Source organism: Arachis ipaensis, chromosome B03 (genome assembly GCF_000816755.2).
Source record: "Arachis ipaensis cultivar K30076 chromosome B03, Araip1.1, whole genome shotgun sequence".
Taxonomy (NCBI): domain Eukaryota; kingdom Viridiplantae; phylum Streptophyta; class Magnoliopsida; order Fabales; family Fabaceae; genus Arachis; species Arachis ipaensis.
Window position 1 is genome coordinate 12,718,717 of NC_029787.2, and position 11,024 is coordinate 12,729,740.

Genomic DNA, 11,024 nt, shown 5'->3' on the forward strand with positions numbered 1-11,024 from the left:
TGTTTATTTCTGTAAACGAGATATATGCATTTTTTTTTTAAATTAAAAATAATAAAAAAATATTAATAATATCAATAATCCAAACTTGTGGATTAGTACATAAAAATGTTGGTAGAAGAGATTAACACGTTTACTTAGAAACCATTAAACTGTCCAATATTAACACGGTTACCTCTCTTTTAACTACTCACTGTTTAAAAATTTAAAATATAATTTAAATACACGTGATTTATTTAATGACCTAATTAATGCATGTCTCTACTCTATTTGTATATAATATGAAATCTTTTTTACTTAAATTATATTTCAAATTTTCATGTACTGCAACAAATAAAATTTATATGTACTCCCGTACAACAAACGAAAAAAATAGTGAATAGAAACAAATATATTAATGATGTATAGTTAAAAATATATTTGTAATTGTCCATTATTAATAGTGTGCTGAAAATATATTTGTAACTACCCATTATCAATAGTGGCAGCACATTTGCTTTTTTCCATATTCACTCACTCCTTTTGTTTTTTTGTACAGGAGTACATATAAATTTTATTTATTGCATGAGAGTACATAAAAATTTTGAAATATAATTTTAACTAAAAAAATTTCATATTATATACGAATAGAGTAGTGACATTGAATTAATTGGATCATTAAATAAATCACGTGTATTTAAATTATATTTTAAATTTTTAAACAGTAACCGTATTAATAGTGGAAAGTTTAATGATTCTTAAGTAAACGTATTAATCTCTATCATTTAAAATGAATTAAAATTGATCAAACATATTAATTTTAATCTCTTTTACTCATTTTTTTATGTACTAATTGCATGCCAAAAGTTTGGATTATTGATATTATTAATATTTTTTATTATTTTTAAATTTTTTTAAAAAAAAATACATATATCTTATTTACAGTGTAAACGAGATAAACACGTGTCGCATACATCTGTCTTATCTCGACTTAAATAAATTTTTCGTGTTATTAGTTGATTTTGACGATTAATTTTAGTATAAATCTAAAATTTGTTAGCACTTAAGTAAATATATAAAAGAAAGAAAAAAAAGGAGAAAAAATATAAGTTGGCACGTGTTAAAAGTGTGAGATAAAGAAGTAGGTAGATTCGGTCCCTCGATAGTGGTGGTGGATGTCGAACACGTGTTTCATTAGGTGTCATCTTGTCTTTCTCTACGTCTTGCATCTTTCCCAATTTTCGGACCCTTCTCCATTCTCTATTTTCTTTTTTGTTTTCTTTTTTAATTGGCTTGTAAAAGAAGAAGAGCCTTGCAAGCAACGAATAAATAAACCCATTGACTCAACTGAATCTTTCTAATTAAAATACCTCACTGAACTTTCCCAGTTTTTCCGGAAGGAGAAGAAGATTCTCATGCTACCTTCTTCATTAAATTAAAAGGTACAACTACTACTACTGCTACTAATTTATTGTTTTTCGTTTTCAATTTTCCACTATTTAAAGCTTTTAATAGCAGCTGAGATAGTCTCTTTCACTGGAATTATAATTAAGTTTAATTAAATATGTATGCTGTTAAAGTTGAAATCTTTATATGATGATCACAAAAGTTTTTGTTGAATTTCTACTGAGTTCACTTGCTATGGCTTGTTAGTGCAGATTTGAGATTTTGGGTATGGAAATTCTCTGTTATGGTTCCACACCATGCTGCCAAGTGGTGCAGACAAAGTGGAAATTGGTTGAAAAGAACTTCAATTCACGCCAATCATGGTTTCCAAGCTTTGTAAATCATGGAATTTCTTGTTCCAACACCGTACCCAGAAGTGATTCCATGAGATTTCATGATAGGTCACTAAGTGTTCCAGAAGAGTCCAGAAGATTGAAGAGTTTCAGGGTTTATAGTGGAACTTCTGATGGCTATGTGATTGGTAGTGAAGATGAAATTGCAGGGATTGATGAACATGCTGCTTCTAAGATTCTAGTTCCAGGGTTACCAGATGGTTCAAATGGTGAATTTGGTGCTCCTATAAGTAGTTGTTTCTGGCAATGGAAACCTAAACTTAATGTACACTATGAGAAAGCTGGTTGTGAAAACATTGGTTCACCTAATGTTCTTTTTCTTCCTGGTTTTGGTGTTGGTTCTTTCCATTATGAGAAACAGCTTAAGGATTTGGGGCGTGATAATAAAGTGTGGGCATTGGATTTTCTAGGCCAAGGAATGTCCCTTGCTTTTGAAGATCCTGCCCCTAAGATTAAGGAAGGTGAAAGGGATATGGATAGGGATAGTACTTCTTCATGGGGTTTTGGAGAAGAAGCTGAACCTTGGGCAACTAAGCTTGTTTACTCTGCTGATTTGTGGCAAGATCAAGTTAGATACTTCATTGAAGAGGTAAATGACATTGTCTTAGATTGGTTGCAACTACTAACTTTGAAAAATTTATTGATTTTTAGTGGAATGACTGTGTTTTTGGTTTTCGGCAGGTGATCCGGGAGCCTGTTTATATTGTGGGGAACTCACTAGGAGGATATGTTGCATTGTATTTCGCAGCACGAAACCCTCATTTGGTGAAGGGTGTCACATTGCTTAATGCAACACCTTTTTGGGGGTTTCTTCCTAATCCAATCAAGAATCCACGGATAGCGAAATTGTTTCCATGGGCAGGAACATTTCCTCTACCTTCTAGTATAAGGAGGTTCACAGAATTGGTGTAAGTTTCATTCAATGTTATTCATTTGTCTCTTTGAAAAGGCATGTTTCTTATAAAACGTTCTGTTTTGACCTTTAGGTGGGAGAAAATTAGTGACCCTGCAAGCATTGCTCAGGTGCTTAATCAGGTTTATGCAGATCATTCGACAAATGTAGATAATGTGTTTTCGCGCATAATTGAAACCACAAGGCACCCTGCTGCCGCAGCATCGTTTGCTTCAATCATGTTTGCTCCTCAGGCTGAAATATCTTTTGCTGAAGCTTTATCTAGGTAGCAGAATACTAAAACAATTATAGCATTAAGAATTTGAATACTGCTGTGGCATTTATGATTTATGGTTCAAACCTTGAGGATTTTGAGTGTTGTTTGCAATGTAGATGTAGAGAAAACGATGTGCCGATATGCCTGATGTATGGGAAAGAAGATCCATGGGTGAAGCCAATATGGGGAGTGCAAGTGAAGAAACAAGTGCCTGAAGCTCCATACTATCAGATCAGCCCCGCCGGTCACTGCCCTCATGATGAAGTCCCTGAGGTATGCAACTAGCATCCCTTCCTCATTTTCTAGTTCCATGTGACTGTTATGGCAAATGCTTAAAAGTGCATCCCCAAGGGTGTAATGTAAACCGTCTAACCTAATAATTAGATTCCGTGGCTTGAATCCGTAGCTTTGAGGCCACACAGAGACAACCCAACCCTTCTCCAACGCTCCCCTTCATGGCAAATGCTTAACATACACAAATAGATTAAAATAAAAGAGAGGTTAAGAGAGTAAAAAGCATTGCTAGAATTTTGTTTTCACAAAAATGTCTCATGTTTATTGACACTTTCAACATGAATTCAGTCAGTTACACCAATGATGGATCCATGTTTGAATAGTTGGGGTCTTGGGGACATGTAAATGTACCTACAATATTGCCCTATTATATTGTTAAGTTGACCCCTACACCAACCTATGAGTAGTGAGGCATCTCGACTCGCTTTTTGCGCGGCTCGGTGTCTTACCCAATAAAAAGTTTGATTATTCGACTTTGAGTTAGTGTTATACCACTTGAGTTCATTCTGAAATTCTCGTCCAAGATTATTATTGTAGCATTGGTCATTCAGATCATATCATTGTGTGCAGGTGATAAATTTCTTACTAAGGGGTTGGATCAGACACCTTGAGTCCAGTGGCTCTCTCTCATTGCCACTGCTTGATGAGCTAGACAGCAAGAAACATACTAATGCCATTGCTAGGGAGTTGGAATACATCAGAGAAGGTTCAAAAAAATCAGTGATGGTAAGATATTTTGGGTCCACAGTTTCCTTGTGGGACAGGCTAATATCTTACATCAATTCAGGCTCCAAGTTAAGGAATTTGGCAGCCAAGTCACAACAATGATGTATGATCAATTATGCCCTCTTGAGAAGATAAGGAAAAAATTGTATATTTTGTGTATAAAGAAAATGAAACAAGTGCAATTGACTTATTGTAGAATCAGTTTGCTATGGTATGGCATAGCACACTATAGTGATTAGAGTGATTTAGTCGAAAATGGTTTACGTGTTCATACATAATCGTAGAACTATGAAGCAACAACAATGCACACGACATTAATTTGCTAGTAATTAGTATATGGTTTAAAACATTAAAAATGGAATCCTTTATTGGAGAACGTTTATCAATTTATTTTCAACAAATAAAAGAATAAAATATTATTTTGGCTTCAAAAATTTAATGTTCGATAAAAGGATCTTCTAATATAAGAAATTATTTTAATTTGATAAACTGACTGATTAAAATATAATTTTTTGAAAATATCATTTTCTCCCCGAAAAAATGATAATTTATTCAAATAAAAAAAATGAGAATCCACTTTAAAGGTTTCTATTTAAAAAGTTGGAAGTAGTTGTCTTCAACGGTTGGGAGAAAAAGCATGAAAGAACAAATACGAAGGATACGCAATGTAATGGAGAGTAGAGAATGAGAACGATATCGGGGGCATTTCGCTCCATCAAACGCCCAAATGTAAACCCTAATTTATCCAAATCCTCACCCCCTACTGCTTCCACATCACACCTGAATTTCAATTCCGAACCAAAATCGGAGTCTTGGTGCGTTTATCTGATCCTCTCCACCAACCACCCAATCAAAACCTACGTTGGGGTCACAACCAATTTCCCTCGCCGGTAACTCCAATTTCACCTTCTACTGAGCTGCATCGTTATAGATGTAGCTCCCAAATTCTATTTACTTGTAATCAGATTCTGATCCGTTCACCTGGGACCTCAAAGTTTTGCTTTTGTTAATTTTTATCCCTCAATCATACTTGTATTTTTGAAATTGATCATGCTTATGTAACCTTGTTTCTATTTTTTCTCATTAAATTAATCAGAGATTAGTGTTGGGGCCTGGGGTTAGATTGGATATCAAGGAAACTCAATATACTCATGTTGTAAACTTGTATTATGCTATGGAAACTTCAATGCCTCTCTGTATTGTATACAATGAATTCAGATTTTCATGGTATTGGTATGGTAAAAGTACTATGCTTGGTTTAGAATACTTAATTTTCAGTCAGACTAAAGCTGCATAAATTGTTACTTTCCTGTTTGCCATTGACTTGCTTTTGCATTTTAATTTAAATTTTGTTCTTTTCATGAAGTTGTTTCTGTTATTGCCCTTTATTTTGTAATGCTGTTGTCTGCAACTTGCCATGGAGTTGAGGGAGTAGATATTTAATTTGTGCTTATCTTAATTGGTGTAGATTGAAGCAGCATAACGGCAAGCTTAAGGGTGGTGCAAAAGCATCCCGTGCTGGAAGGCCATGGATTTGTGCATGCCTCATTTGTGGTTTTGCAGACCGGAGTGAAGGTATATTAATACATTTGTACTTTTCATGTGCTTTTGTTTATACCAGTTGCCAAGACACTGCATGATTTCTTTTCATGGTTATAACTTTAAGCCCAACATATTTCCGGAGTAAGATAATTGATAAATTGTTGAAAGATGTTGCAAGTTTCTGCCACTATTGGCTTTTAGAGAGTAGAAACTGTAAAGAGTGAGCAAATCAGTCAAATTTTGCTCATCTGTTCTTGCAATGGTGTAATGTGATATGGTGGTTTGATGCAATGATTTTGACAAATACAAATAATGTGTTTTTATTGCTAAAGGGGATGTTTTCCCAGCTGTAGTAATCTATCCTAGATTATAAAGAAATTTAAAAGGAGATTTGAGCATAAATGGGATACTACAAACATGATCCAAGACAAGGTGTAATGTTATCGTTTGATCCATGTAACCAACTTACCCTAGTTGGCGGGATCATGCTTTGTTGTTTTTGTTGTTGTTGAAATAATTGGTTCTAGCTGAGTTCTGGCAAATAAGATGAAAATGATGTCTACACTTTAGTGTTATTCTGTGACTTGTTTTTCTCTTTCTCTTAGACCATCATTGACGAAGATAATTGTCTCATCTTGTTATGTTTAAGCTGCAAAGATCTTTGCAGCATTGGTAGTTTCTCATGTCTTTACAGTTAATGTATTTTGTACTGTGTTCCTTCATCATTGTAGCTTGTGTGTTTGAATCAAAATGGAAAGATTTCTCAAGGAAATCTCCCCGCAAAAGTCAAGGTGGCAGCAGCTCCAAACAGATTGAAGATCCCTCACGTCCGTTGCTGCAACACAGGCAAGCAGCTTTAAATAGAGTGAAAGGCTCACTCGACTGCTCTCACTTAGAAATTAACTGGCATTTAGATCCATCGTGATTCGACCTCCATTCTATGTATTTTAATGAATTAATAACAAAAAATTGAAAAAATGGCAAAACCTAGGCCAAATATTTAATATCAACTGTACTATAGGCATTGATTCATTGTTGTAGCAGAAGTTATCCATAATGTATTATCTTGAGGAAGCTTATCCTCTTATAGCAAATATTAAGATCATACGTGTAATCAAAGTATGATATTTGTCAAATACATTTGAACTTTTCCCTTCAATTTTCATTAGTTTTAATCAAGACTCCAATTTATAGATTGATTCATATGCCAAATATAAAAACAGAATCATATGGAGCATGTAAAATTTTTAGTTCAATTCAAAATGATACACTATTCTCGTTCATGGTGTTAGCAACAACATGAAATACTTGTCATTTAGTTGGGGGAGAACTATAAAAACTCCTTTTTGTTCTGAGGTTCAAACAATGCTCAAATCATCAAAGAGAACTCAGAATGCAGCACTGAGATTCTTGAGAAATGCTCCCAAGGCAGCATAATCCTCAAACGCCATGACATCAATGTGACAGCGGACGAACTCAGGCAGGAACAACCAAAAGCTGGTGGCAGAAACAAATCCAAAGGTCAACAGTCCGGACACCAATCTCGGCAACCGCCGCGTGGATCCAAGTGTCTTCTTTAACACAATCTCCACCATCAAACACAATCCATGAAGGACAAAGAACTCCATCATCCTCAAGGTGGGTGGCATCCTCCCCATATAGTATAAAATCAGCTCATGCATTATCCCTGATACCACAAAAGTTGCAAAAACTGCTGGCAATGGAGCCCAGCTGGGACCAACCACATTCATTGTGGCTTTCAATGACGGCTGGTAAACTGCCGGGCGTAAAATGCTGGTGACCATGAGGTTCCACCTTCTGCCCCAGAAGTCCTGGAGTGAAGTGGAGAGTAGTGGATTATTGAATTGTGGCTCCAGCTCCATCCCCATGGTTCTAGCCAGTGCAGCAAAAGTAGCTAACAGAAGCTCTAACATGAAGTAAATATGGAAACAGTACATGCCAAAAATGACTTTTGGGTGGATCTGATCACTGTAATCATACAGTTTCACCAAAGAAGCCAAAAGAATGGCCTTTATTGCATATGGTATAAGTGGGGTGTGACCTTTGCTGGGGTTGGTAGGAGATGTCTTTTCTTTGCTCTGGCCATTGGTTTTTGGCGTTTCTGAAGATGGATTGGTCACAAAATGTGAACTTTTGGAATGTTTTGATGGATCTGGAGGTGGTGGGGTTTTGCCATCTTGAGAGGTTTTGGATCTGATGTGTGGTTGATTCTGTTGGATCTTGATAGGAAGGGAAGCAGAAGCTACAAAACGTCCTAAAGAAATTGATGGATCAGAGGACAAGGGACCTTTGTTGAAGGCAAAGAGAATGAGTTTGAAGGTTCCAAGCCATGCAAAGAAGAATCCAGTGTTGCCTCTCAAGTGCACACTTGAGAAGTTGAAAGGGATGAAGAGGAAGAAGCATATGATAGGAGCTAAAAAGAGAAGTCTTCTTGTTCCTGCAGAGATTGATCTACCAATCCAATAACAATAGCATAAAGATATCACAACTGAAATGTTCACCTTGATGACCATGATAATATCACCCTCCATAACTGCTTAAGAATCTAATTCGTGAGAACAATCCTTAAAGATTGGTTAAGACTCGACAATTAACGAGACTTTGGAATTATACCTCAAAATCAAAGGTGGACCTTGAGAAAGCCACACACAAAATAAGGTAGCATTGACATATGAATATGATATTGCCAATTTGCCATGTGTTTGGGGAAATTTAAGGAAAAGTTTAGGGGACCAGCAGCTTTATTAAATTTTGGCCAGCATGTAACCAGCAAAAAAAGTGAGCCATTGGATGAAATCTCATATCAATCTCATACTATTAAAATCATCATTGATGGCTATTTGATGGCTACAAATCATAAAAGTTACTGGTCTCCTAGCACTCCTCGAAATTTAATGATAAATTAAGAACCTATGACTTGGAGTTGCATTTTTTGGCGGTGGTTTACATAATAACTTAGTTTTTTTTTTTTTTTGGTCTAGAACTTAGTTTAATTTTTCATTATCTTTGTAGAAGATTTATGCTGAGATTACATTATCCTGTGATGTAACACATGGAAACCAAAAAATCTGTCTGTGCGTTGACCAGAAAGTGTGGATTGTTAGAATTTTGGACTGGTAATTAAAAACTCAAACAACTTTCCAATATGAAAAAACTGTTAGATTGTATCACGGTTCATTTTTATTTTGTTGAGCGTGGTGGGTGAATTGGTGATATGCAAATATGCAATACTAGAGTAAAAACAGGGGCAAGTAGCCGTAGAATCCCATAGACCTACTTTAAAGTTTAAAGGATGCGTTATGCAAGGTCCCCACTCCCCACCCCTTTTATAGCGCCAAGATTTTTACTTTTAAGTAGAAACATTGAAACAATACGTAACGGGTAACACCGATTTATTTAATGCTATATTCACATGAAGAATTGATAATTATCATTTCATTGGAAGTTTACGTGATTATGGGACATTACCCTTTTAAGTTGGTAGTAAAATTCTATGTTGCCTCCTTTAATTTTAGATTATATAACATTTTTACCATTATTATACTTTAAAATTGTATCAGTGTGTTGAGTTTAAAAAATAATAATCATATTTTTTGTTATGACAAACATATTATATTTAGTTGGATTAAACGTCCAAAATTATTTAAAGTGTGTTTTATTATGTAGGTCATAATAAGTATTAATGTAGTAAAATATTGGGCTAAACTTTAGACCTAAGCAAAGTAATTAGGTGCTTATTTTCTTGGCCCATCAAAGACATTGAAAAAAGACCTAATGCTGCTAGTTTTTGGGCAAATAGATTGGAATTTGCACTATATTCAACATTGTTAAATTTCACAAACAAATAAGCAAGTTTAGAATTGGTTTAAACCTATATGAAGAAGTGTTTCACTTTTTCATTAAGCACCAAAGAGAAAAAGGAGAAAAAAAAAAGTAAAAGATTGGAGACTAGCTCAAATCAAATTCTTAAATCAAGGATGTTTAAAAAAAAAAATAAGCAAAATAATTATTCTTGTGCACACACAATAATTTGTTGAAGCTACTTTAAAGAAGTAATTACAATTAGAATAAGAAAAAGAAAATGAAGATTTTTTTTTTCTGCAAATTAAAGGCCGAGAATATAATTTGGGACCAAAGCATAAGATTAAGAGTGTGAATTTGGCTAACACATTGAAAGTTTTTTGATCAAGTCACCGTTGCTGTCCATCTCTCTTCTCATATCTGATTTTCAACCCTAATTTTCTGCTTCAATTTCTTGGGAGAAGAAGAACTCAGCTGGTTCAAGATTCAAAGTGTTGACTCTTACCTCTAATCAAGTTTTAGAGACGTTATCCCATACATAAAAGAGTAACTAGCCGAATATTGAGGCAAGGAGAGACAACTCATAAATCTAAATCTACTCAGCACTCGTATCACTTAAATATGAAATTTTGGAAACAATGCACCTACGTTAAAGAGGGCATTCTGCCAAGATGGAAGACAACATTAGAGAGTTCTAAAATCGGGTTATGCTTATAGCTTTCAAGCTGTTTTAATTCTTCTCTTTCATATTTTTCTATTAATTATTCTGGTTCTTTAGTTTATCTTTCTTTGTTTTAATTAATGAAAAAAGTATAAATGTGAGAATTTAGAAAAAACTATTGAGAGAAAAGGTAAAGAGAATTAACTTGGAGAAAAGCTAAAAATTATGTCAATCTCTTTGTAATTATGTTCTGTTTTGTTTCTTATATCTGAAATCTATCATTTGTTAAGTTGGGTGAGCACTTAGTGTTAATAGTCTAGGAAGTGACCGAACCAAATCAAGTTTGGTTAGAAGTTTGATTTGTCTCGGATAGAATTAGGAAGAATCTTAAGAAATTGGTTAATGTAACTCTTTGAAAAGACAGTGAAAATTCTACCATAGTTATAGTGGAGATTGGATGTAGGCCACATTGTATAAGGTGGTTGAACCAGGATATATAATTTTATACTTTTTTCTTCTCTGTTCTGTTTCTGATGTGTTTGTTATGAGGCAAAAGTAATTTGTCTCCTTTATAATTACTTTCGTAGACTCCGTATTTTGAAGTTAAAATAAAATTTTAAAAAGTCATAGATTCAACCCCATTGTTTAGGCCATTGAAAACTTTTATAATGATTAATATATAATGTAACATCAATCATGCTAGGTGTATATCAAAATCAGTTACTATTATAAAATATATGTTGAATAAATATACGTTGAAGATAAATTAAATAATATGTATTTATATATAAATATATTAATGACTGATCTTTATAATTAATTTAGTATACAAATAACATTTTTGTATAATATCTATCTCGTCTTTAAAAATTCTAATAAGAGGAGCGTTTTAGAGATTAGATACAAATTAAAAATAAAAAAATTTTAAAAATTATAATGCAAATTTTAACATTTTTTTTATTCAGGAGGATGGGTTTTATTAAACAACTTCTAATCCTACACATTATATGTTAGTACACTACACATTCATATACC

The 11,024-nt window shown here is 34.0% G+C and overlaps 3 protein-coding genes across 4 annotated transcripts; 2 read left to right on the forward strand and 1 right to left on the reverse strand.

Moving 5' to 3' along the window:
- On the forward strand, positions 1,195–4,220 carry LOC107629663 (pheophytinase, chloroplastic). 2 transcript variants are annotated; one of them, XM_016332501.2, is made up of 6 exons: positions 1,195–1,418; positions 1,635–2,364; positions 2,457–2,683; positions 2,762–2,953; positions 3,061–3,217; positions 3,809–4,220. In XM_016332501.2, the coding sequence occupies exons 2-6, from the start codon at positions 1,651–1,653 to the stop codon at positions 4,064–4,066; spliced, it is 1,548 nt and encodes a 515-aa protein (XP_016187987.1). In that variant the 5' UTR covers positions 1,195–1,418; positions 1,635–1,650; the 3' UTR covers positions 4,067–4,220. The 2 variants fall into 2 exon arrangements, with proteins under 2 accessions (XP_016187987.1, XP_016187988.1); XM_016332502.2 differs by having other exon boundaries at positions 1,227–1,418; positions 1,630–2,364.
- Positions 4,552–6,665, forward strand: LOC107629665 (structure-specific endonuclease subunit slx1). The gene is made up of 3 exons (XM_016332504.2): positions 4,552–4,854; positions 5,433–5,539; positions 6,238–6,665. The coding sequence occupies exons 1-3, from the start codon at positions 4,649–4,651 to the stop codon at positions 6,429–6,431; spliced, it is 507 nt and encodes a 168-aa protein (XP_016187990.1). The 5' UTR covers positions 4,552–4,648; the 3' UTR covers positions 6,432–6,665.
- Positions 6,895–8,058, reverse strand: LOC107629664 (acyl-CoA--sterol O-acyltransferase 1-like). Its single transcript, XM_016332503.2, has one exon. It carries the CDS (start codon positions 8,056–8,058, stop codon positions 6,895–6,897), a length of 1,164 nt encoding a protein of 387 aa, XP_016187989.1.